This window comes from Microcaecilia unicolor, chromosome 4 (assembly GCF_901765095.1).
Source record: "Microcaecilia unicolor chromosome 4, aMicUni1.1, whole genome shotgun sequence".
Taxonomy (NCBI): Eukaryota; Metazoa; Chordata; class Amphibia; order Gymnophiona; family Siphonopidae; genus Microcaecilia; species Microcaecilia unicolor.
The window spans coordinates 288,022,934-288,049,744 of record NC_044034.1 but is presented as its reverse complement, the minus strand read 5'-3'; the positions used below and the strand labels follow the sequence as shown (position 1 = coordinate 288,049,744).

Below are 26,811 nucleotides of genomic sequence, written 5' to 3'. Positions count from 1 at the left end.
TGCTCTGTTCTGCAGGAAAATAGCCCACGTGTTCAGGTCAGGTGGGAAGGCACCCGTGCATGTATAATGTGGGGCTGCCAAAGGCTTTGAAATCATTCTTGAATGCTGGGTAACATCCACGCCAGGGCTCCATTGAATGACGTCACCCTGGCCATATACTACTACTGTCTCGTCTTCACATTGGTGAGCCCTTAGGTCCCGCAAGGTCGAAAGACCTCAGAGGATAGCCGTGCACCCCAATCTTCACCCGCGGCGATCGCCGTTCACCGGAGGTTGAGCCCCCAGCTGCAGGCGGTTAGCAGGACTGCTGGAACCGCGGGGTGGACGGCTGACCTGGCTAGTGTCGGTAGTTGCGGCCAGCAGACACAGTCCCTGGATAACGGCTAGCAATCTGTGGTCAAGGATAGCACAGTCTCTGGATACCGGCTAGCAATCTGTGGTCAAGGATAGCACAGTCTCTGAATACTCCAAAAGATGCAACGCGACCCGCTGCACGGGCTTCGGGAACAGAACCAGAAGCAAGGAGGTTCTCTGGTTCCTGGGTTTAAATATTGCGCCATCCCGCCCCCCGGGAAGAGACCCACCAATCCGGCCCAGGGGAGTCGGCAGGGCCCTAGGATAGGCTCTGCCCGAACTCCAGGCGGAGTCATCGCCCGGGTTCGCCAATCCGGTGCGAGGTAGGCGGAGCTCCAGAGCCCTCCGGCTCTGGAGCGAAGGAGGCGTCGGCTCCAGCGCCGCCATTTTGGGCGGCGCGAACCTCTTCCCGACCTCCCCTCGTCCCCGCTGGCCGCCGATCCCGACCTGACCCGCCAGTCCCGCGGCAGCGCCGGCTCCTCCGCGGACCCTCTCTGGCCGTCCTCCGGTGCCGCGGAGGCCGCTGGCTCCCGCTCCCTACAGCGGGAGAGCAGGTATGGGCGCGGGACGCAACAACTACTTAGCATTTCTATAGCGCTACTAGATGTACGCAGCACTGTACACTTGAACATGAAGAGACAGTCCCTTCTCGACAGAGCTTACAATCTAATTAGGACAAACAAACAGGACAACTAAGAGATAAGGGAATTACTAAGGTGGGGATGATAAAATAAGGGTACTGAACAAGTGAGTAAGGGTTAGGATTTAAAAGCAGCATCAAAAGGGTGGACTTTTAGCCTAGATTTGAAGAAGGCCAGAGATGGAGCTTGACGGACCGGCTCAGGAAGTTTATTCCAGGCATATGGTGCAGCAAGATAAAAGGAACAGAGTCTGGAGTTAGCGGTGGAGAAGGGTGCAGATAAGAGAGATTTACCCAGTGAATGGAATTCCCAGGGAGGAATGTAGGGAGAGATGAGCGTGGAGAGGTACTGAGGAGCTGCAGAGTGAATGCACTTATAAGTCAATAAGAGGAGTTTGAACTGTATGCGGAAACGGATAGGGAGCCAGTGAAGTGACTTGAGGAGAGGGCTAATATGAGCATAGTGACACTGGCGGAATATAGGTCGTGCGGCAGAATTTTGAACAGATTGAAGAGGAGAGAGATGGCTAAGTGGGAGACCTGTGAGAAGCAAGTTGCAATAGTCTAAGCAAGAGGTGGTAAGAGCGTGGATGAGGGTTCTGGTAGTGTGCTCAGAAAGGAAAGGGCAAATTTTTCTGATGTTGTAGAGAAAGAAACGACAGGTTTTAGCAGTCTGCTGAATATGTTCAGAGAAGGAGAGGGAGGAGTCGAAGATGACCCCAAGGTTACGAGCTGATGAGACAGGGAGGATATGAGTGTTATCCACAGAAATAGAGAATGGGGGAAGAGGAGAGGTTGGTTTAGGGGGAAAGATAAGAAACTCAGTCTTGGTTATGTTTAGTTTCAGATGGTGGTGAGACATCCAGGCGGCAACGTTGGACAGGCAGGCTGATACTTTGGCCTGAATTCCTGCTGGGATTTCTGGTGTGGCGAGGTAGATCTGGGAGTCATCAGTGTTAAAGGTGGTACTGAAAACCATGGGATGAGATCAGAGTACCATTGGAAGAAGTATAGATGAGAAAAGAAGAGGTCCCAGGACAGATCCCCGAGGTACACCAACTGACAGTGGGACAGAAGTGGAGGAGGATCCACCAGAGTATACACTAAAGGTACGATGGGAGAGATAAGAAGAAAACCAGGAAAGAACAGAGCCCTGAAATCCAAGTGAGGACAGCGTATCAAGGAGTAGGCTGTGATCAACAGTGTCAAAAGCAGCAGATAGGTCGAGAAGGATGAGGATAGAATAGAGGCTTTTGGATCTGGCCAGGAACAGGTCATTGGACACTTTAGCAAGTGCAGTTTCAGTGGATTGAAGGGGGCAAAAGCCAGATTGAAGTGGATCAAGAATAGCTTAAGAGGAAAGAAAGTCAAGACAATGGCGGTGAACAGCACGTTCAAGTATCTTGGATAGGAAAGGGAGGAGGGAGATGGGGCGATAGTTGGAAGGACAGGTAGGGTCCAATGAAGGTTTTTTTAAGGAGTGGTGTGACTACGGCATGTTTGAAGGCATCAAGAACAGTCGCAGTGGACAGTGAAAGACTGAGGATATGACAGATAAAAGGGATGACAGTAGGAGAGAGAGTGTTAAGTAGATCGGTGGCAATAGGATCAGAGGAACAGGTAGTTAGTTTTGAGGAGGAAAGAAGATGTGTAGTTTCCTCTTCAGTGATTTCAGAAAAGGAAGAAAAGGAGGCAGAGGTTGGAGGGTTGAGAGAATGGATTAAGGGAAGGAGAGATGGAGGTGACCTGGTTGAGAATTCAAGTTTAATCTTGTGAACCTTATCATGAAAGTACTCAGCCAGAGTCTGGGGGGAAAGTGAAGAGGGAGTTGGAGGTGAAGGCACTTTGAGGAGAGAGCTCAGTGTGGCAAAGAGACATCGAGGGTTTGAGCCAAGAGAATTTGTCAACTGGATGTAATAGTCCTCTTTGGCAAGTAAAAGAGGAAACTGGAAGGAGGTCAGCAAGAATTTGAAATGTATGAAGTCAGCATGGGCACGGGATTTCAGCCAAAGGCGTTCGGCAGAGCGGGCACAGGAACTTAGGTAGCGGATTCTAGAGGTCAGCCAAGGCTGGGGTTTGGTACGCTTTACAGAACGGGGAATGGGAGGAGCAAGAGTATCCAGAGCAGAGGAGAGAATAGTATTATAGGAGGAGACCGCCTCATTGACAGACTTGGATAACATAGTGGTAGAGAAAAGATTTGAAACACTGGAGGACAGAGTAGAAGGGTCAATAGCCTGAAGAATTCTAAATGTATTGGTTAAGATTGGACGGGACTGGGGAGGAGGGTGTTTAAGTGTGAAAGTTATCAGATGATGGTCAGAGAGGGGAAGAGCTGAGGCACAGAAGCTGGAGAGTGAGCAGTTTGAGAAGAGGATAAGATCAAGATAGTGACCATTCTGGTGAGTGGGGGCAGTGGAGCACAGTTGAAGATTGAAAGAGGATGTTAAAGCAAGAAACTGAGAAGCATAAGAGTCAGAGGGATCATTAGCATGAATGTTAAAATCCCCAAGAATGAGGGAAGGAGATGAAGGTTCAAGAAAGAAGGAAAGCCAGGCATCAAAGTCAGTGAGAGAGAAAGAAAGGGACTTAGCAGGAGGTCAATAAATGACTGCTACTCGGAGAGGCAGAGGAGTGAATAGATGGATGGAGTGGACTTAAAAAGGAAAAAAAGCAGTGAGACTGAGGTGGAAGAAGAGATTGAAATCTACAAGAGGGTGAAAGTAGTAGACCGACACCACCTCCACGGCCAACCGGGCGAGGAGTATGGGAGAAAAGATAACCTCCATGGCATAGGGCCGTGACTGAAGCAGAGTCTTCAGGGAAAGCCAAGTTTCAGTTAGGGCAAGCAGATGGAGAGAATGAGAGATAAACAGGTCATGGATGTAAGAAAGTTTGTTACAGACAGAATGGACATTCCACAGAGCACACGAGAAAGGCAGGCAAGAAGTGGGGAGGAGAGGAACAGAAATTAGATTGGAGACATCACAATGTGACCTGCACAAATAGGATGAGAGCTGATGTGGAGGACCAGGATTGGGATTGATGTCCCCAGCGGACAGCAGGAGAAGGAGCAAGAGAATATGGAGAAGAGTTGGAGAGGTATGACGACTGCGGCAAAGGCGATATGTACTCGGATAGAAAGGAGATGGATGAATGAAAGGAAGAAAATGTTGAAGGTTGAGAGCTGCAGGAGTGGGACAAAAGAGATGGTGAGATGATGAAAGCAGAGGGTGGGCAATGTGTTCATGCAGTGTACAGTGGTTTCAGTTGGAGAAACAGATTAGGAAGGGACAGTACCAGGAAGAGAAAGTGTACTGGAGCCATAAGTAGTAACTGGGAGAAAATATAAATGTAAAGAGAAAATGCCCCGCGCGCCTCATGCGGCACCTAGAGCAGAGGCCCAGAGTGGATCTGGGAGTCACCCCGGAGAAGGCTGTGAGAATATGCAGATGAGCTGCAAGTCCTCCACAGCACCTGAAAGGCAGCTGGTGGGAGAGCTGGGCACCTCTTAGCCAAGGAAAGGCTTACCAGGGGTTAGGCCGAAGCCAGCATTCCTCCCCCTGAGGGGAGAAAATAGGGGGAAAAATCCATGAAAAGTAAAGTGAATAAATGAATACTAGCAGTCAGTTGTCAGCACTTAGTAATTCAGTCAAGATTAGAGAAGGTAAATCTATGCCTTCCTCCTTCTCCTTCAGTGAGAGAGATTTTGGGGATCTAAGGGTACTGGAGTGGGGGTCTGGAGGACGAGGGGGAAATGAAGGACCACTTTGGGATTTTGTAATCTGAGCTTGGGGAGATATGGCTGCCATTGGTTGGTATAAAAATGAATGGAACAGGAATTGGGGAAAGAGGGATGTAAATACAGCTGCAGGTCAGTTAGAAAAAAAATTAAAAAGGGATTGGGAGACTGTTTTTCTTTCTTTTAAATCAGAGAGATCCTGCAGCCAGGATTTTCCATTTGTAGTTGGGAGTAAGGAAAAGAGATGGGCTACAGAAAGAGACTAGTAATGAGCAGCATAACAGTACAGTTACCCATAAATCCTTAGGATAGCCCTCTGGCACAAGCAGATTTATCTGGTTACACTATAATTGTGCCCCCATAACACCACTAACACTGCCTCTTCTTGTCTGTCTAAATTTTATCCAGCCAACTAGGTGGCCGGACAAAATTTAAGTGTTCAGTGGGGAAGAGGAGGGGGGAGAATATTAAAATCTTGGGAATTTGTCCATCTAGCTTCAGAAGTTAGGTGGACATACTCATTGAATATTGACCTCTAAGCAGTGGTGTACCAAGGGGGGGGGGGGTCCGCCCCGGGTGCACGCCGCTGGGGGGGGGGGGGGGTGCTGCGCGCCGGTCAGCGTCATTTGTTTCCATACTCCCTCTGCCTCGGAACAGGAAGTAACCTGTTCCGGGGCAGAGGGAGCATGGAAACGAACGACGCTGACCGGCGCGCGGCACCCCCCCAGCGGCGTGCACCCTGGGGGGAGGGGGTCCTTTCACCGGAGGGAGGTCACGCTGCACGGGGGGGGGGGGGGGGGTGGGACGCATCGGCGATCCGCCCCGGGTGTCAGCGCCCCTAGGAACGCCACTGCCTCTAAGGTTTTTTCCCTTCAATACAATGTATTATCCAGTACAATTACTATTGACACTGGACCTGCTACAGCAGAAGACAGTTCAAGGGATGAAAACAGCAGAGAGGAAACCTCTAATCATGAAGTTCTTGTTTGGCTGTTGGTTTATTATTCTTCCCAAAGAATCAGTCACTTTGGCTTTGTGTTGGAGCTGTGTTTTGGAATTCTCCTTGCAGATACTATTTAACTGGGCATCATTTTATCAGATACATTCTCACTGACACTGAGTACCTCCCTAATTTCACCACAGTCCAACTCCCTCATTTATCCTTGAAAACCACTACCCTTCCTTTACCTCTACAGTCATGGGCTTGAGTGTGGGTCGAATTTCCCTTGGGACCATTAAGGTTTTGTTCACTTTCTCAGGAGGGCTGAGCAGCTCAGGAAGCCCTCTCCCCTGCAGATACACAAACACACTCAGTTAGCTACCAGAAGACAAGGGAGTTAATAGTCAAACAGTTACACAGACATTTACACCTGCTCTCAAAATTATTTAAATATATGCATAAACTTGCCTATTTTATAATCTATTTACATGGCCAAACAAAGTAACATCAGAAGACCACAAAATAGCAGATAGACACTGAGATGGCATTTGAACTATGGAGGCCTCACAAGAATTCTGCTAAAACTATGAGATCATATGCATCTCATGGCTCAGACTGAGACAGAAGCTGGAGATGGGGTAAAGAATCATGGCAGTGTCACTATCTTGGGGGTTGTGAAAGATATGGCAGTTCTAGCAGTATCCAGAGGAGGTGAAAAAGTTGTGATGTCAATGTTTGGGAAGTGCGGGAGAAAAAGTTACAGTAAACTTATATGGATGGTACTGGAGACCCTCCCCCCTCTCATGGGGGAGAGGTAATTGAGTACTATTTTATGGGTGAGTATGAGTGTATTGGGTTATTAACCTAATGATAAGATGCTTTTATGTTTGGTATTTACATGTACTTTTATTGTTAACTCCCCTATAATGATTTTCATCAAATTGATAGCATAGAATATTTTTATAAATATAGTGAGGAGGCATTGCAATGGCCAGTGCTCCTGCTAACCTCCCTGGGGGCCTCTGACCTCTTTCAAACTGTCTAGTGCAAAATAAGATTCTGGATCTAGAGGCTGTGATGGAAAAGGTCGACTTGGATTTAGTGGCAGTTACAGAGATGTAGTTCACAGAGAACTGTGACCAGGAGGATATAGCTATACCGGGAGAAGGAGTGGTGTTATATATGTTAAAGATAATATTAAAGTGACATAATTGCAGGACTTCCATGGCGTCCCACAGATCAATCCAGAGACTTGTGGGTTGTGTCCCTCTACCAGCAGCTGGAGATAGAGAGAACCTCCGAGATTTGCTATATGTGGACCTGTGCAGCCAGCTGAACCTCAGTATTCTCTCTATCTAGCAGGTGGAGGGACAGCTCTGTGCAGCTCTGGTTTGATCTGGCTACTGGTGTCCTTTGGGCCTAGTTTAGCACAGGCAGGGGTTGAGTGGCTGTTTGCAGCTTGTGGTGTACACCTGGTGGTGCCAGGTGAGGTCCCTCCCGGTCTCCCCCTACCTTTCCTCCGTTACCCGGGGCTGTTGGCCTGATCGGGTGTTTCCTTTCTCTCCTGACTAAAAAAAAAAAAGGTAACAGACTTTGTTTTTTTTTAATCATATGGAGGAACTAGACGTTCTGCTGAGTCAGTTTTGGGGCAGGCGTTTGTGGAGCATGTCTGTGCCTTCTGAGGCGGCTAAGCGCTGGGTGTGGGGGCCGGAGAGCAGCATCGGGGGAGTGTGAGTCCTGCCGTCATCAACCCACGGTGGGTGTTCAGCGCTACGGGGGTTCCCCTCAGGCGTCCAGTGAGTCAGAAGTGCGGGGGATAGTTTTGGCGTTTCCTCGGGGCAGTTAGTGCAGCGCGCGTTGGCGGGCACCATTTTTGCCTCTCAGGCGTGACCTGCTCTGCACATGGTGGTTGATAGACAAGAGGCGCAGGGCGCTTCTATGGCACAGGCTCCGATGGAGGGAAGCGATGTACAGGGAGCAGGGGAGTCTCTTGCAGTTCCCTTTCCTCGGATTTGTTTAATAATGCACAATGCCTTTTGAAGAAGTCAGGAGCTTCTCTTCAGGCAGCCCCGTCTCTTCCTCAGCAAACTTCGGTTGCTGCAGCCTCTCAGTCTTTCTTGCCGAAACGTCCCGGGTGAAGATTTGGATCCCGAGGAGCTATCTGACACAGATGGCCCGGTTTTGTCTCCGGGTTCTCCCTCAGAATCTTTGGATTTGGCAGATGAGGTCACCCTGCCCTCTGAGGAGGGGGATGATCCGACAGCCTTTTTCGCAGGGAAGAGCTTCCCTCCCTGATTGTTCAGGCTTTTGAGGTTTTGGCCATTTCCCCCCTTGAATCGTCAGGGGAAACAGGTCCGGTGCCCTCTATTATGTCTGGCACCAAATGCCCACCTCATTCCCATGAAGATCCTTATTTCGGCGCAGTAGGATACGCCGGACAGTGGGCTTAAGGTGCTTAGAGCTATGTCGCGTCTTTACGCACTACCTGCTCCTGACTTAGACTTGCTGAAGGTCCCTACGGTGGATTCCTTCATCACAGCGGTCACTAAGAAAACCACTCTCCCTGTAGAGGGTGGCACGGCGCTCAAGGACCCTCAGGATCTTAAGTTGGAGACTTGCTTGAAGCTGTCCTTTGAAGTAGCGGCCCTTTCCCTGCAGGCCTCAGTTTGTGGCTCCTATGCAGCGCAGGCATGCTTATTGTGGGTACAGAAAGCCTCCTCTCCGGAAGATCTTGTGGCTGTTTTGCCGGCCTTGGAGTCCAGTTTAGCCTTCCTTGCGGATCTTCTTTATGATCTTTTGAGGGCTTTGGCAAAGGAGGTTTCCCTAGCGGTCACCGCGTGTCGCTGGCTGTGGTTGCGGCATTGGGCTGCAGAATTGGCCTCTAAGTCACATTTAACAAGGCTTCCTTTTAGGGGAAAGCTTTTGTTTGGGACAGACTTAGAACAGATTGTGAAGGGCCTCGGTGACTCTCTAAGGGCCATCGCCTCCCGGAGAATAGGTCCAAGTTTTGGACGACCGGTGGGACCTAGACCTAAGTTTAGGGATATACGGCATTACCGTCCAGGTCACGGGGCCTCTTTTCAGAGAGCAAGGTCTTCTCAGAGGCCTCAGCTCTTTTGAGGTGACAGGTGGGCCTTCCTTTCTGGTAACAGAAACAAGCCCGCAGCCAGGTCCGCCCAATGATGGGTCCCTGGTCTATATCCAGCCAGTTATTGGGGGCAGACTATCCCTATTCCTGATGGAGTGGACCAGGGTAACATTCAACGAATGGGTCTTGGAGGTTATCAGACACGGCTACAAGTTAGAATTGGTTTGTCCGATAGTAGACTCTTTTCTGGAATCTCCTTGCAAATGTCCCGCCAAGGTGCGGGCTGTTCGACACACCCTCCTCAACTTACAATGGCTGGATGCCGTCCAGCCTGTACTCCAAGCAGAAAGAGGCACGGTCAATCATTTATTTTGTGGTGCCAAAAAAGGACAGTTCTTGGTGACCCGTCTTAGATCTCAAGTGCATCAACAGGTCCTTACGGGTTCAGCTTTTCCGCATGGAAACCCTCCGATCAGTGATCGCAGCGATACATCCAGGGAGTTTTTGACCTCTCTCGATCTCAAAGAGGTCTATTTACACATTCCAATCTGGCCTCCCCACAGGCGCTTTCTTCACTTTGCAGTGTTCGGTCGTCATTTCCAATTTAAAGCGATGCCCTTTGGCCAAGCCACAGCGCCTCGGACCTTTTCCAAGGTCCTGGTAGTAGTGGCGGCCTATCTCAGGAAGGAAGGGATTTAGGTCCATCCCTATCTAGACAACTGGCTTGTGCGGGCGTCTTCTTTCGAGGAGAGTCGGCGGGCAACCGACAAAGTGGTCGGGTTGCTTCAGTCGCTTGGTTGAGTGATCAACTTCCCGAAGTGCAGCCTAACGCCTTCCTAAATGCTGGAATACTTGGGGGTGTGCTTCGATATCCGAACAGGGATAGTTTCTCTTCCTTCAGCTCGAGCACAGCGGTTACAGGCTCAGTTACAAGCGCTGATTCAAACTCCGAACCTGTTCAAGTTCTAAGTTCCATGGCCTCCACCTTGGACGTGGTAAAGTGGGCCAGAGCTCACATGCGCCCCCTCCAGTGGCACCTTCTGAGCCGTTTGTCTCCGCTCTAGGAGGATTACGTGGTTCGGCTGCCATGTTCGGCCCGTCTTCACACAATCATGCACTGGTGGTTTCCTTCAAAGAATCTGGTGTTGGGCATTCCTCTGGCAACCCCATACTGGAAGATAGTGACCACGGATATGTCACTGTCTGGCTGGGGGGCTCATTGCCTGCAACAGATGGCCCAGGGTGTTTGGACCGACGGAGGCATCATGGTCCATTAACTGCTTGGAGTTACAGGTGATTCATCTGGCCCTTCGGGAGTTTCTGTCTCTTCTCCGCGGTTGCCCAGTTCGCTTTCTTTTGGACAATGCGACAGCGGTTGCTTACATAAACCATCAAGGGGACACTAGGAGTGCACCCCTAGCGTGCGAGGTGGCTCTAATCTGCCGTTGGGCAGAAACTCATCTCTCTTTCTTGGCAGTGGATCATATAGCGGGGTCACAGAATGTGCAAGCGGACTTTCTCAGACGCCACCAGTTGGAGCCGAGGGAATGGACGCTCTCCCCTCTGGCCTTTGATCAGATAACTGCCCGTTGGGGGATGCCAGAAATGGACTTAATGGCCACCGCATTCAATGTGAAGGTTCCCCGTTTCTTCAGTAGGGGATGAGAGCTGGGTTCAGAAGGCATTGATGCCCTCCTTCAACCTTTGCCCAGGGGCAGGGCCGTGCCAACACGGTAAGAGGGGTAAGCACGGCAGGGGGGCGCCGCCGCACCATGCTTACCTCGCCCTCCCGCTCCCATTGCCGAACTGCCCGCCCTCTTCTCTCCCGCAAGATCCCTTTCCTTTTTTTTTCTCCTTTTAAATTTACCTCCGTCTGGCAGCGCAGCGTCAGTGAAGGAGGTGGCGCTCCAGACGTGTCCAGCCTTCCCTTCGCTCAGTGTTCCGCCTTCTTCTGACATCAAGGAAATGACGTCAGAAGAAGGCGGGACACTGAGCGCGCTGCACCTGTGCTGCTGGACGGAGGTAAATTTAAAAGAAAAAAAAAGGAAAGGGATGTTGGGGGGGGAGAAGAGGGCGGGCAGTTGGGACATGGGAGCGGGAGGGCAGGGAGAGAGGAGCATGGATGCGAGGGCAGGGTTCATGGAAGGGAGAGAGGGGAATTGCTGGATAGGGATGAATGGAGGGGGCAGGGGACAGATGGGCATGGATGGATGGGAGGGTAGGACTCAGGGAGAGAGGGGAATTGCTGGATAGGGATGAATGGAGGGGGAAGGGGACAGATGGGCATGGATGGATATGGATGGCAGGGCTCAGGGAGAGAGGGGAATTGCTGGATAGGGATGAATGAAGGGGGCAGGGGACAGATGGGCATGGATGGATATGGATTGCAGGGCAGGGCTCAGGGAGAGAGGGGAAATTGCCGGACATAGAGGGGAGGGAAGAGAGATGAAGGAGATGAAATGAGGGAAAAGGAAGAGAGGAGAAAAACTGCACATGGATGAAGAAAATAGGCAGAAGCTGAGGACCAGAAATGAAGAAGAAAGGAGGAAAGGAAAGAAATAAATGGAAAGGAAGCCCTGGAAATGGAGTTAAGAGGACAGATAGCAGCAGAATCAGATACTGAGCCAGCATGATCAGAAAAGAAAGTCACCAGACAACAAAGGTAGAAAAAATCATTTTATTTCATTTAGTGTTTGGAATATGTCCACTTTGAGAATTTACATCTGCTATCTTATTTTGCAATGTATAGCAATTTGTTTCTAACTTAGAATATTGCTGGCAGCAGTAATTATAAGGTAGTAATAATGGTTGTGGGAGTGGTAGGGGGGAAACCACCGCTAGAAAATTTCAGTAGTTATGGCCACACGCACTGGCACCCCAGTTTCTGCACCATTAGAGTATGAAATAGGATGAATGACTGATAGCAGGCAAGAAACTTAAGGTTTACATATTTGCCCCATAAAGCATAATATCCCATCCAATCTTACCTTTTTGTCCAACAGAAGCTCAACAGCTGCTGCGAGTTCACCACCTGATTTCTCTTGCCTTCTGATTGGATACCACTTAAGGCGGGGGATAACACGAGTACTGAGGTCCAGGTGGACAACTGGTTGAAACAAGCTTCGCCCTAGGCACTCATCCTTCCCCTGGAGCAGAAAAAGATAAATGACCATTTGTGTAAGGAGCTTGGAAATATTCCAATTCCTGGTTTCACTATGCTTATTCTGATTTTCCCCACTGAGTTCACTAATTCAATTCAATTCAAATTAAGCCTTATATACCGCTAAAATCCCCTTGACACGGTTCAGTGTGGTTTACATGATTAGGTTACATTAATTAGTACATTGCATAAGGAAGACAGCCAATAGGCCATGAGAGAAAACAGCGTTGTAATCAAGAAAGAAGTAAAGTACAGACATAGAAGATGTGGGGGTGAAATGCGGTGATTGTGTTCACACAGCAGGTTTAGGGAAAAATAAAGATTTTTAACTTTTTCCTGAAACTGAGGTAATTGCTATCTGTTCTAATATCAATAAGAACTACAAATCCATGCATGCAAGGAATAAAAACCAGAAATGGATTAGCTTGTTGAGTTGGCCTGAGATGAGGGCAGCAGTATCCTTACTTTCTCTCTCTCTCCTGACAGAGTAAATGAGAATGGAAATTATGCAAACAGTGCTACCATGGGTCAAGGGTTCTCCTTTCAAACCCCAGGGGCATTCTGGTACCGATGCTAGGGTTTCTGGCACACCCTGCAACCAATAAATCGGCGCCTCCCGTTCAGCATTTTCCTTTTCTATTCTATTCTCTTGTCCCCTCCCCCTCAAGCATTTCCCTTTTCTCCCCCCACACAATCAACATCACCCACTCTCTCACCCCTCCTGCAGTTAACATTTCCCTTACTGTCTTCACTCCCTTCTACCCACCCATTCAGTATTTTCCCTCAAACATCCTTACCTCCTTCCCTTCTGCTGTTGCTGCCACCGCCGCCCACTGCTATGTTTCCAGGCCTGTCAGCTCACAGCAGCAACCAGAACACCAATATGTGGAGGAGAGCCTTCTAGCCCATGTGCTTGCAACTTCCAAAGGCCTTGCTAGTCCTGCACCCTCTGGTGCATATATCCCATTGTTAGGGGGTGGGCCTAGCAGGGTCTTCACAAGCTGTAAGCACAAGTGTTGGAAGGCTTTCCTGCTCATATTGGTATTTTGGCTGCTGATACAAACCAGAATCCGGCGGGCCTAGAGTGGAGGTATGACATTGGTGCTTCTAGCCAGAAATATTTGGGGTGACAACAGGGGACTTCTGCACATCATCCCTCCCCCTCCAATACATACACACACTTTTAAATCAGTAATATATCACACCAGGGCTTTCTGTGCATAAAGAAACCCACCCCTCCAGGACGTTTGGGCTACCAGGTAAATCTGACATTACAACTGATAGTATCATTCAAGCACCATTCAACAAATTCTTCAGTGTGGGGGTGAAATCTTGATTTCTTTTTATAGGATTGGACAGAATCTCAATATAAACCCTGCACCTCAAGTTCTGTATCAAAAATTCCATATTCCTCAACAATGGTGCTATTCCTCTTATAACACATCACACAGAAAATATTCAGATTATGATTATCACCTCAGGAACAGCACATGCCCCTTCCACTGCCAAACACTGTTTAAATCAAAAAGGGTTTTGTTTGTGTGGTGACGCTACTGGATGTGGAGATCATTTCTACTTTGGGTGCCAAGGGTCTGCTTTCAAATAGGGCCAGACACTTGCAAAATAACACAAAACCCTGCAAAAAGACATTCAAAACTACATAGGAAACTTACCAAATCATAGCAGCCCTAACCCACCCATGAAAAGATAGTGTGATAAACATTACACTGGGCCCTAGAGCACCAATATACCTGCTACTGGGAAAATAGAAAAGGCTGGACTATTACAGATTCCTACATAGGCACTACATGTTAGCAGAATCCTTCACCTCAGTCTCATGTGCAGAACATGGACAGACCCTCACTTGATATGAGAGGAGACCACAAAAAACATGCCGGTAAGAAAGCTAAGTTATTGCTACAATTAAAGTCTATTATAAGGACATTATATGGCATTGAAATTTTGAGAAGAATTTGGAACATTTGAATAAGAAACTAAAATTGAAAAATCGAAACTGATAAGGAGGTGGAGGGTTTTTATAGACTTATGATGGGAATGAATCAGTATTCCTTTAATCTGTCAAATGACTAAAAAGGTACTGATAAGACATTGAAGTCTTTTCCTCCACGTTTTTTTCTTAAGGAAGAAAATTAAGTAATATATTCAGTTAAAATAAAGCCTGCCATTGTGATAATATAAGCAATAAAATTTCATGCAAAAAATATAAGCAAAGAAAATACATATTTAAAAAAAACAAACAAATGCATTTCTTCCTATGCTCTACTAAATGCAAAAATAGATCAGATCTACATTTCCCAAATCAGACACATCCATCCTTACTGCTCCTTCCACAAAGTGGCGTTACCAATTAGCGTGCCACTGAATGTGAGGAAGCCCATGGAACTGAATGGGCTTCTTTACATCAGTGCACTGTAATCAGCAGGACTGCTTTGTAAAGGAGCCCTTAAGTCTTAAATATGTTTCTTTTCTATCTTTGTTGTCTGGGCATTTTATTTTTCTATTATCTTCATTTTCCATTTTCTAGGTAGATTTGCCTTTCCATTTTATCTCTCTTTCCTTATCTACATCTATGTGGCACTAATCTTTTTTTTATTATTATTTATTTTGCTTTTCTCTTCTCTGCCCATTTGATTTTACCCTCATTCTCCCTTTCTCTCACCCTCTAGTCCTTAGTCTCCTTTTTTCACCCCTTATCTACCTACCAGCTTTATCCATAGCCCTCATCCCTCTCCAGCATTCCTATTGCCCCCCCTGTCTCTCACCTTACCAAGTCTCCTATCCCTGTCTTCACCCATTCCCTAGTCCCCCATTTCCATGCTCTGTACTCACCCTCATCCCTGTCTCTCCTTCTTCTCTTGCCTCGAGTCCATTCTTCTGTCTCATACATAGTACATAGTAGATGAAAAGTGAGGTGAAGGAAGCTATTAGGGCTAAAAGAAACGCCTTCAGAAAATGGAAGAAGGACACCGTCTGAAAATAACAAGAAACAGCATAAGGAGTGTCAAAGCAAATGCAAGGCGCAGATTAAGAAGGCCAAGAGGGAGTATGAAAAAAAGATAGCATTAGAGGCAAAAAACATAGTAAAATTTTTTTCGGTATATTAAAAGCAGGAAGCCGGCAAAAGAATCGGTTGGGCCGCTGGATGACCGAGGGCGTAAAAGGGGCGATCAAGGAAGACAAAGACGTAGCGGAGAGACTGAATGAATTCTTTGCTTCGGTCTTCACCGATAGGAAGATTTGGGTGGGATACCGGTGTCGAAATGGTATTTCAAGCGGACGAGTCGGAGAAACTTACATGACTTCACGGTAAACCTGGAGGAACGTAATGGGGCAGTTCGGCAAACTGAAGAGTAGCAAATCTCCTGGACCGGATGGTATTCATCCTAGAGTACTGATAGAACTGAAAAACGAGCTTGCGGAGCTACTGCTAGTGATATGCAACTTATCCTTAAAATCGGAGCGTGGTACCGGGAAGATTGGAGGGTGGCCATGTAACCCCATTTTTAAAAAAGGCTCCAGGGGAGATCCGGGAATTATAGACCGGTGAGGTCTGACGTCGGTGCCGGGGAAAATGGTAGAGGCTATTATCAAAACAAAATTACAGAGCACATCCGAGGACATGGATTACTGAGACCAAGTCAGCATGGCTTTTGTGTGGGGAAATCTTGCCTGACCAATTTACTTCAATTCTTTGAAGGAGTGAACAAACATGTGGACAAAGGGGAGTCGGTTGATATTGTGTATCTGGATTTTCAAAGGCGTTTGACAAGGTACCATCAATGAAAGGCTACAGAGGAAATTGGAGGGTCATGGGATAGGAGGAAATGTCCTATTGTGGATTAAAAACTGGTTTGAAGGATAGGAAACAGAGAGTGGGGTTAAATGGGCAGTATTCACAATGGAGAAGGGTAGTTAGTGGGGTCCTCAGGGGTCCGTGCTAGGACCGCTGCTTTTTAATATATTTATAAATGATTTAGAGATGGGAGTAACTAGCGAGGTAATTAAATTTGCTGATGACACAAAGTTATTCAAAGTCGTTAATCGCGACAGGATGGTGAAAAATTACAAGAGGACCTTACGAGACTGGGCGGCTAAATGGCAGATGATGTTAATGTGAGCAAGTGCAAGGTGATGCATGTGGAAAAAAAAGAACCCGAATTATAGCTACGTCATGCAAGGTCCACGTTAGGGAGTTACGGACCAAGAAGGGATCTGGGTGTCGTCGTCGATAACACACTGAACCTTCTGCTCAGTGTGCTGCTGCGGCTAAGAAAGCGAATAGAATGTTGGGTATTATCAGGAAAGGTATGGAAAACAGGTGTGAGGATGTTATAATGCCGTGGTATCGCTCCATGGTGCGACCCGCACCTTGAGTATTGGTGTTCAATTCTGGTCGCCGCATCTCAAGAAAGATATAGTAGAATTGGAAAAGGTGCAGCGAAGGGCGACTAAATGATAGCGGGGATGGAACGACTTCCCTATGAAGAAAGACTAAGGAGGCTAGGGCTATACAGCTTGGAGAAGAGACGGCTGAGGGAGACATGATAGAGGTATATAAAATAATGAGTGGAGTGGAACAGGTGGATGTGAAGCGTCTGTTCACACTTTCCAAAAATACTAGGACTAGGGGGCATGCGATGAAACTACAGTGTAGTAAATTTAAAACAAATCAGAGAAAATTTTTCTTCACCCGTGTAATTAAACTCTGGAATTCGTTGCCGGAGAAAGTGGTGAAGGCAGTTAGCTTAGGCAGAGTTTAAAAAGGGTTGGACGGTTTCCTAAAGGACAAGTCCATAAACCGCTACTAAACGACTTGGAAAACTCCACAATTCCAGGAATAACATGTATAGAATGTTTGTACGTTTGGGAAGCTTGCCAGGTGCCCTTGGCCTGGATTGGCCGCTGTCGTGGACAGGATGCTGGGCTCGATGGACCCTTGGTCTTTTCCCAGTATGGTATTACTTATGTACTTATATGACGGCAGAAAAAGACCTGCATGATCCATCCAGTCTGCCCAACAAGATAAACTCATATGTGCTACTTTTTGTGTATACCTTACCTTGATTTGTACCTGTCCTTTTCAGGGCACAGACCGTGTAAGTCTGCACAGCAACTATCCCCGCCTCCCAACCACCAGCACCCTCCTCCCACCACCGGCTCTGGCACAGACCGTATATATAAGTCTGCCCAGCACTATCCCCCCACCCGCCTCCTGCCACCGGCTCTGCCACCAATCTCGGCTAAGCTCCTTAGGATCCATTCCTTCTGAAACAGGGTTCATTTATGTTTGTCCACGTTTGTTTTGAATTCTGTTACCGTTTTCATTCCACCACCTCCCGCGGGAGGGCATTCCAAGCATCCACTACTCTCGCCTTGAAAAAATACTTCCTGACATTTTTCTTGAGTCGCCTCCCGTTCAATCTCTTTTCATGTCCTCTCGTTCTACCTCCTTCGCACCTCCGGAAAAGGTTGTTTGCGGATTAATACCCTATCTCCTGTGCCCCTCTTTCACCATCTTTTAACCCATTTCTAACCCTAAACTTAACTCCTTCAGAGACCCATCCCCTTCCTCTCATACCCTTCAACACTACCCCATCCCCATACCCTTTCAATGCTTTTCATTCTCCTCTCATGCTTCTAGGTCATTCACACCGTCTCACCCTTTCCCCATACTTCATGCCCTTTCCCTTACCTCCATTTCACACACTCACACATTTTCCTAATCAATCCAAACCCCCCACCCCCCCCCCACACACACACGCATACCTACCAATTTCCCTTCTAAATTCCCACGCTGTCTCTCCAAACCATAATTTCCTGCTTTGTCCCCAACACTCTCCCACTCTATCACCAGTCCCAGTCATCTTCTGTTCTGCTCCCTTCTCCCCTGGTCCTAGTCATCTCCTCTGTTCTCCTCCGTGGGTCCTAGTCATCTTTTGCTCTGTTCCCCTCCCCCTCCATCCATCTTCTACTGTTTCCCTCGCCCTACCCCACCCCCTTGTCTCATCCATCTTCTGCTCTTTCCAGGATCTCCTGTCCATTTAACATTTCTTCTCTCTCCCTGTCCACTATCCATCCCTGGTGTCGCTATCTCTTCTGTCCATCATCTCCCTTCTGTGTCTCTGTCCCAGTCATCTGCCCCCATGTTCATCATCCCTCCCTCTGGGTCCAGCATTACCCCTCTGTGTCCCTACCCTTTTCCATCTAGTTTACATATCTGTGTTCCTGTCTCTCTCTCCCCATGTCCAGGTTCTTTTCCCTCTTCTCGTTCTCTTGCACATCCATTTCCCCAAGCCCAGAAGCTCTCCCTCTGTCTCCCCTCCCCCCCTCTCCATGGACCAGCATTTCTCTCTCCCTCTCCCTTTCCCTCCATGAGTCCAGTGTCTCTCCCCTTCCCCATCTGTGTTTCCCTCTTTCTCTTTTTCCTTCACTTATGTCCTCCTGGGTCCAGTGTCTCTCCCTCCCTCTGTGGGTCCTGTGTTTCCCCTTCTCTATTTTTCCTCCACTCAATCCCTCCCCTACAGTCAGTATCTCACTCCCCCTCTCCCTCTGGTGGGTCCAGTGTCTCCCCCTGTCTTCACCTGCCTCATTGGATCATCACTCCCTGCTTCCCTCCCTAGAGTCAGCAGCACCTCTCAATCCCTCCTTGCCACCTCCCTTGATGCCAGCACCTCTCTCCCTCCTTCCCCCCAATGCTGGTACCTCTCTCCCTCCTTCCCCCCGATGCTGGTACTGGCTCTCCCTCCTTGCCCCCCCCCCCGATGCCGGTACATCTCTCTCCCTCTTTGCCTCCCCCCCGATGCCGGTACCTCTCTCTCCCTCCTTGCCCCCCCCCCCGATGCCATTACCTCTCTCTCTCCCTTCTTGCCCCCCCTGATGCCTGGTACCTGCTGTATCTCTTCTCTCTCCTTGCCCCCGCCCCCCTGATGCTGGTACCTTCTCTCTCTCCCTCATTGCCACTTCCGCCAATGCCAACACCTCTCTTCCTCCTTGCCAGTATCTCTCCCTCCTTGCTCCCCCACCGATGCTAGTCCCTCTCTCATCCTTGCCCCCCTGATGCCAACACCCTCTCTCCCCTTCTTGTGTCCTCCCCCCATATCACACCCTCTCCCCCTTCACTTCTCTGTTTCCTGCGTCTATGATTCTTTTGTGTCACGGCAGCAAAGTAAGCAGGCTGCTTTGGCCAACCCCAGGGGCCTTCCATCAGCTGCATCCCACCCTGAAGGAAATGAAGTTGCTTCAAAAGGGGTGGAATGCAGCTGACTGAAGGCCCCCAGGGTTGGCCGAAGCAGCCTGCTTACTTTGCTGCCACGATGCAGGAGAATCTTAGAAGCAGGAAGCAGAGCAGGGAAGGGAGAGAGCTGCCGGGAAGCTTCAGGAATAATAATTTTTTTCAGCCTTTATCTTAGATTTTTACATTCCTTATCAATCAGGCTACTTTAGATTCGCTTTGTTTGATCAGCTTTCTTACTCCCTATTTGAAATCGGTGATTCCACTACTGCTGTGTGGAAAATGTAATTGGAACTTCCAAATTCTTCTTAAAATTTCAATGCCATATATAATGTCTTTATAATAGACTTTAATTGTAGCAATAACCTAGCATTCTTACCGGCATGTTTTTTGTGGTCCCCTCTCTTTTATCAGGTGAGTGTCTGTCCATCTATAATTGTTTGAGTAGCAGAACTCCAGTAAACCCCCCTTGATTATAGAGGCAGAGTTGTGGGGCTACAAAACAAATTTTGTATTTTTGGGGTCAAGAGGGGGAGGGAGAAGGAACCCTTTAGGAACCTATACAACTAATAATAATAATAAACAGGATTTTTATACCACCTACTCCAAATAACTCATGAATTGTTTACAGTGGAGAGCTAAAAGCTCTAAGCTAGCATTACTCTAGTTAAGAAAAACGATATCATATTTAATTAAAACAAGGTATAAGCCTGGTGAACAACCAAGCCTTTAACAACTTTTGAAATTTCAAATAGAGGTTATTCACCTGTAGCAGGTGTTCTCTGAGGACAGTAGGCCAAGTATTCTCACATCTAGGTGACATCATCCACATGTGAGATGGAACCTCAGGCTTGTGCATCGGGCAGGAAGGCACCAGCACATGCATGGTGGACGCTGTTAGAAATTTCTACATTCATCTCGCTAGTCAGCATCCGCACCCTGAGAGCAGTATTTCCAGAGCGCTATCTAAAATAGCGCCGGGGTTAGATCATGCCCCTATGAGTCACCTAAAATATGTAAAGAATACAATTCCAAGGGGAGGGGGGAGGGGGAGGGTATGTGAAAATACCTGGCCTTCTGTCCTTGGAGAAAACCTGCTACAGGTGAGCAACTTCAGTTTCTCCGAGGACAAGCAGACCAGTTGTATTCTAACCAGTGCTTTTTTTGTAGAAAAAAAGGTGCCGGTACTCAATATGGGCGGGGTCACCACCCCTATGATAGCCCACACCCACATTAACCACACCCCCTATAGCAGCCATGGCCCATATAAACAGATATCATTGAAAATATTACAGTACTATAGGAGAAAAACATAACGTGATTTTTTTTCATTATAATAATCTCTGTAAGCTCTTACAGCTCCAGTATACCCAGTGCAAAATAAGACAGCCAATGTAAATTCTCAATTGGACATATTACAAACACTAAAATGAAAATAAAATGATTTTTTTCTACCTTGTTGTCTGGTGACTGTTTTTCTTTCCATATTGGTCCCAGTCTGTGATTCTCCTTTCCTTTGTTTTCGCTTAACTCTTCTGTGCCATTTGTCATTTTTGTCTCCTTTTTTCTTTGCTTTCTTCAGTATTTTTCAGGCTCTCTCTTGTCCAGATTTAATTCATTCTTACTATCCATTCTTTAATTTCCTTCATCTACCTGTGGCTTTTCATCTTTTCCTCACCCTTGTTCGCCCCATGCCCCTTCCTCTTATTCTCCAGTATTTCTCTATTCCCCTTTTCCATCCAGCAGCTCTGCTTTCTCTCCCATCCTTCCAGTGTCTCCCCTATTTCTTTCTGCATTCTTCCATCCAGCGTCTTCCCTCTTTCTCTCCTATCCTTCTGTTTTCCCCTCTCTCTTTCCCCATCCTTCCATCTGTTTTTTCCCTCTCTCACCCAATCCTTCCATCTGTGTTTTTTCCCTCTCTCTCCCCATCCTTCCATCTGTTTTTCCCCTCTCTCTCCCCAATCCTTCCATCTGTTTTTCCCTCTCTCTCCCCATCCTTCCATCTGTTTTTCCCCCTCTCTCCCCAATCCTTCCCTCTGTTGTTTTCCCCTCTTTCTCTCTCCCCCAATCCTTCCCTCTTTCTCTCTCTCTCCCCAATCCTTCCCTCGTTTGGTTTCCCTCTTTCTCTCTCTCCCCAATCCTTCCCTCTGTTGGTTTCCCTCCTCTCTCTCTCTCCCCCCAATCCTTCCCTCTGTTGGTTTCCCTCTCTCTCTTTCCCCAATTCCTTCCCTCTGTTGGTTTCCCTCCTTTCTCTCTTTCCCCAATCCGTCCCTCTGTTGGTTTCCCTCTTTCTCTCTCTCCCCAATCCTTCCCTCTGTTGTTTGCCCTCTCTCTCCTCTCCCCAATCCCTCCCTGTTGTTTTCCTTCTTTCTCTCTCTCCCCAATCCTTCCCTGTTGGTTTCCCTCTTTCTCTCCCCAATCCTTCCTCTGTTGGTTTCCCTCTCTCTCTTTCCCAATCCTTCCTCTGTTGGTTTCCCTCTTTCTCTTTCCCCAATCCTTCCCTCTGTTGGTTTCCCTCTTTCTCTCTCTCCCCAATCCTTCCCTCTGTTGGTTTCCCTCTTTCTCTCTCTCTCCCCAATCCTTCCCTCTGTTGGTTTCCCTCTTTCTCTCTCTCCCCAATCCTTCCCTCTGTTGTTTTCCCTCTCTCTCCCCAATCCCTCCCTCTGTTGTTTTCCTTCTTTCTCTCTCTCCCCAATCCTTCCCTCTTTCTCTCCCCAATCCTTCCCTCTGTTGGTTTCCCTCTTTCTCTCTCTCCCCAATCCTTCCTTCTGTTGTTTTCCCTCTTTCTCTCTCTCCCCAATCCTTCCCTCTGTTGGTTTCCCTCTTTCTCTCTCTCCCCAATCCTTCCCTCTGTTGGTTTCCCTCTCCCTGCCAAGTTTCCCACGAACGGCGCGAAGTCGCGACGCACGCAGCACCAGCCCCTATTTCGGGCCGTGCTGCTCTCCTGTTGAGCAGCAGCGGCCGCTACACAAAGAAAAAGAAGATTTAAAAAAAAATTGAAACCTGGCTGAAAAGCGGCACCCCGGCACTGTAGACAGCCCATTAGGCATTGGTTGTTGCCCCGCAGCCGCTCTCCTCTGCCTCTACGTCACTGCCCCTGGAGGAAGACCCCGGAGGAGCGCAGTGACGTAGAGGGAAGAGGAGGAGCGGCTGCGGGGCACAGCCAATGCCTAATGGCTGGTCTACAGTGCCGGGGGTGCCGCGTTTCAGCCAGGTTTGGAAGTGTTTTTATAAAATCTTTTCTTTGTGTAGCGGCCGCTGCTGCTCAACAGATAGACAGCAGCGGCCGGACATGGGGGCTGGCACTGCGTGCGGGGACATGGACTCACAGGGCGGGGGGGGGGGGGGGAGCAAAAAAAAAAGGTGCCGGTACGCCGGTACCGTTGCGTACCGCACAAAAAAAAGCACTGGATTCTAACATCCGGGAATCCCTAGCTACCAGGCTCACCAAAAACAACAATGCTGGTAGGCCTCAATGTCAATTAACCTGACACTTTACATATTAGTTGTGAAAGTGCAGCCTGGAACTGGAAAAAAAAGCTGGCCTAGGAGAGTGTAGTTGGATTCTAGACACTGAACAAATTCTGCAGGACTGTCTGACCAAACTAGCTGTCACATCAAATATCTTGCTCAAGGCAATAAAGAATGTGAATGAGTAGACAGAAGACCACGTCACAGCTTTGCAAATCTCCTCTGTGGAGGCTAACCTCAAGTGAGCTATTGAAGTCGCCATGACTCTGATATTATGAGCCTTCACATGACCCTGTAGAACAGTGGTTCCCAAACCTGGTCCTGGAGGCATCCCAGCCAGTCAGGTTTTCAAGATTCTACAATGAATATTCATGAGAGAGATCTGCATGCAGTATAGGCAGTGCATGCAAATCTCTCTCATGAATATTCATTGTGGATATCTTGAAAACCTGACTGGTTGGGGTGCCTCCAGGACCATGTTGGGAACCACTGCTCTAGAGTCAGCCCAGCCTGAGCAAAAGTGAAGGAGATGCAATCTGCTAGTCAATTAGAAATTGTGTGTTTGCCAATGGCTACCCCTATCCGGTTGGGTCAAAGAAACAAAAAGGTGGTAGATTGTCTATGGGTTTTAGTCCTGCTGCAGATAGAAGGCTAAGCTCGCTTGCAATCTAAGGTATGCAGCACACTTTCTCCAGGATTAGGGTTACCATATGCTCCAGAAAAGGAGGACGGATTGAGCCAGCCGGGTTTTACTTCCATTGCTTTCCATTGAAAGCAATGGGCAATTACTTCCATTGAAAGCAATTACTTCCATTGAAAGCAATGGAAGTAAAACCCGGCTGGCTCAATCCGTCCTCCTTTTTCTGGAGCCATATGGTAACCCTATCCAGGATGGGCTGTGGTTTTGCCAAAAAATGTTGGCAGAATGATTGACTGAATAAGATGGAACTCTGATACTACCTTAGGAAGGAACTTAGGGTGCATGTGGAGAACTACTCTATTGTGGTGAAGCTTCGTGTAAGGTGGATCAGATACTTTAGCCTGAAGCTCACTGACTCTGTGAGCCTGAAGTGACCACCACAAAAAAACACAACTTTCCAGGTCAAATACTTCAGATGCAGGAATGAAGTGAATCAACAGGAGCTTTCATCAGCTTGGTGAGGACAATGTTGAGATCCCATGACATAGCTGGAGGTTAGACAGGGGACTTTGTCAATAGCAAACCTCTCAGGAAGCGAACAACTAGAGGCTGGATGGGCTTAACCTCATACACAAAGATAAGCACTAGTGCACTGAAATGAACCCTTATAGAATTGGTTTTCATACGGAACTCAGAGAGGTGCAAAAGGTATTCAAAAAGTTTTTGTGTAGGACAAATGAGGGGATCGATCTTGCCTTCATACCAGATGGCAAACCTCATCCACTTAAATAAGTACACCTCTTAGTGGAGTCTTTCCTGGAAGCCAGCAAGATATGGGAGACACCATTCGGCAAATCTAAGCTTTCAACATCCAAGCTGTGAGGGCCAGGATTGGAGGTTGGGAGCATAACGGATCCTTCAAGGGTTGGAAAACATTATAATCTCAACGGATCTTCAGAGGATAACTCCAAAAGAAGAGGAAAACAGATATGCCTCAGCCAGTAAGGGGTGATTAGGATAATTTCCCTCCTATAGCCCTGCCCCTTTTGCTGATCTGCACAGAAACATTTAGGTTCTTTCTATAAATGGGCGAATAAGTGTGTTTTTATATGGATCTGCCATTTCTGCCCCATTTCAATGCCTTGCCTCCATTAGAATGCCTTTCAATGTCAATAATTCAGCACAGAAGTAGCGCCTAACGTTTGGCGCCATATATAGAATTCCCCTGTATATGCATCCCTGATGCATTTATGCAACTGCAGTTAGGTCAGGTGTAACTGTGAGGACATAAATGTAAGGCATGAAAATTAAAGGTTACACTAGAAAATCTATAACTGAATTGGGCACCCAGATGCTGTTATAGAATAGGATCTCACTGTGGAGCATCAGGGCACCTAAATGGAGGCACCCCCATAGAATTGCCCCCATAACAGAGTTATACATTTACTGGCTGCTGATAGTAACAGAAGTTCAAATTATGGGCCCCCCAAGCTACATTTTGAAATGGCCCCCAAAGTGGAGCAGGGAGTCCAACTCAGAAAATCTAGGAGCAGCAGCAAGTGGACCCCATTCTTCATTGTAGCCGCCTTCATTGCAGGTACCTCTTGGCAGAATTCTGGCCATTGGTGAACCTATAATCTGTTTGAAAACTGGCAATACTTACTCTATGTCCTTATACCTTACTATTTATGGGAGGGGGGACAAAAACATACTATGCTAGTCTTGTCAAACAGCTCCACAGTGACAAAAGGGCAGTCCTCCAGCATGCTGTGTGGCTCCCCATATATCAGCACATCTTGAAACAAGAGAGTCTGGTCCCAGATTGGATTCAGTGTGGCTGATAGCACCTCGGTACGCTGGCTCTTGTACAAGAAGGACACATGGGCATATGGATCTGAGGAGACAGAATGCCAGGTTGAACAGTCAGCTCCCAGTGTGGAATTTTTATAGTGTATAAGCTTACTTATTTATGCAACAAAAACAACTTAAGCAATCTACTATTTGATCTGTATGTACACCAGGGGTGTCAACCTTGGCCCTCGCCAGGTTGGGTTTTTCAGGATTTACTTATTACCAATCTAGGTTCCTCAATTCCAATTAGTTGCAAAATTGTTTTTACTACTACTAAGCAACTAGGATATAAATTACATCTTTATTACATTTTTCACAAATCTGTATACAAAAATTATTAAAATACATTGTACATTCTACAAATCATGTGCTCTTGCTTACCTATCAACATACCTCATAGTATCTTGAATTTTACATGTCACCCCTAAAAACATCAATAACCAGCATTTGATAGAATGCCCTATAGTAACATAGTAGATGACGGCAGAAAAAGACCTGCACGGTCCATCCAGTCTGCCCAACAAGATAACTCATATTTGATGCTTTTTGTGTATACCCTACTTTGATTTGTACCTGTGCTCTTCAGGGCACAGACCATATAAGTCTGCCCAGCACTATCCCCGCCTCCCAACCACCTGCCCCTCCTCCCAACCACCAGCTCTGGCACAGACCGTATAAGTCTGCCCAGCACTATCCTCACCTCCCAACCACCAGTCCCGCTGCCCACCACCGGCTCTGGCACAGACCGTACAAGTCTGTCCAGCACTATCCCTGCCTCCCAACCACCAGCCCCGCCTCCCGATCTTGACTAAGCTCCTGAGGATCCATTCCTTCGGCACAGGATTCCTTTATGCTTATCCCACGCATGTTTGAATTCCGTTACCATTTTCATTTCCACCACCTCCCGCGGGAGGGCATTCCAAGCATCCACTACTCTCTCCGTGACTCCGAAGACTCAATACTTATCTTAACATTCCACTACCACCAGCTGCAAAGTTTATTGCATATTCCTTTCAAGTCCCAACTCTTGTTGTAATCCAATAGTCATATATCTTCCACTCCAGACTCCTTTAATTCATAGCGTCTTTTCGCTGATTGTCTATGCTGAATTCTTGATTGTATATTTCACCACTGTGCTCTGAGTCTTCCATAGATATCATACTCTTATAAAGCAATCCCAACTGTATCCATATTACTTCAAATAATCTACACACTTCTGCTGTGAAGCTCCATTCAGCCGTGGCAGGAGTCTCCTGCCGCCCGCTTATGCCGACCATTGACCCCTGATGACGCATGTATAGCGAAACACGATTCGTGTAGGGTCACGGCTGAATGGGAGCTTCGGGTACGGCTCCCTGGGCAGCCCTTATCATCATTCTGTCTCCAGGGGCCACCATTGGCCCACGGGCCTTGCATAACACTGCAATAAACCTTTGTTCCACTTCTGTAGCAGCCCTCATCATCATTCTGTTTTTCTCCCCTGTTATTTTCTGCCCTCTCTACCCAAGCTCATGATAGAAAAAGGAAAGTAGAAGTGGGGAACAGTCGCATGATTGAAGGATAAGGCATTTCCCAAAAGACAAATTGCATTTGGAAATACCCACCTCATTGAAGATACCCCCAATGAAAGGTTTGAAGGCAGGCTAGTAAGGATGGATGTCATTTTGACACGT

The 26,811-nt window shown here is 47.6% G+C and overlaps 1 protein-coding gene across 1 annotated transcript in view; it reads right to left on the bottom strand.

The window, feature by feature from the left end:
- The window catches only part of FER1L5 (fer-1 like family member 5), a 382,389-nt gene that overhangs the window by 197,696 nt on the left and 157,882 nt on the right, over nt 1-26,811 (bottom strand). The window contains 3 exon segments of the mRNA XM_030202486.1: nt 5,925-6,026; nt 11,752-11,910; nt 25,000-25,181. Of these exon segments, the coding sequence (XP_030058346.1) occupies nt 5,925-6,026; nt 11,752-11,910; nt 25,000-25,181 (443 nt within the window).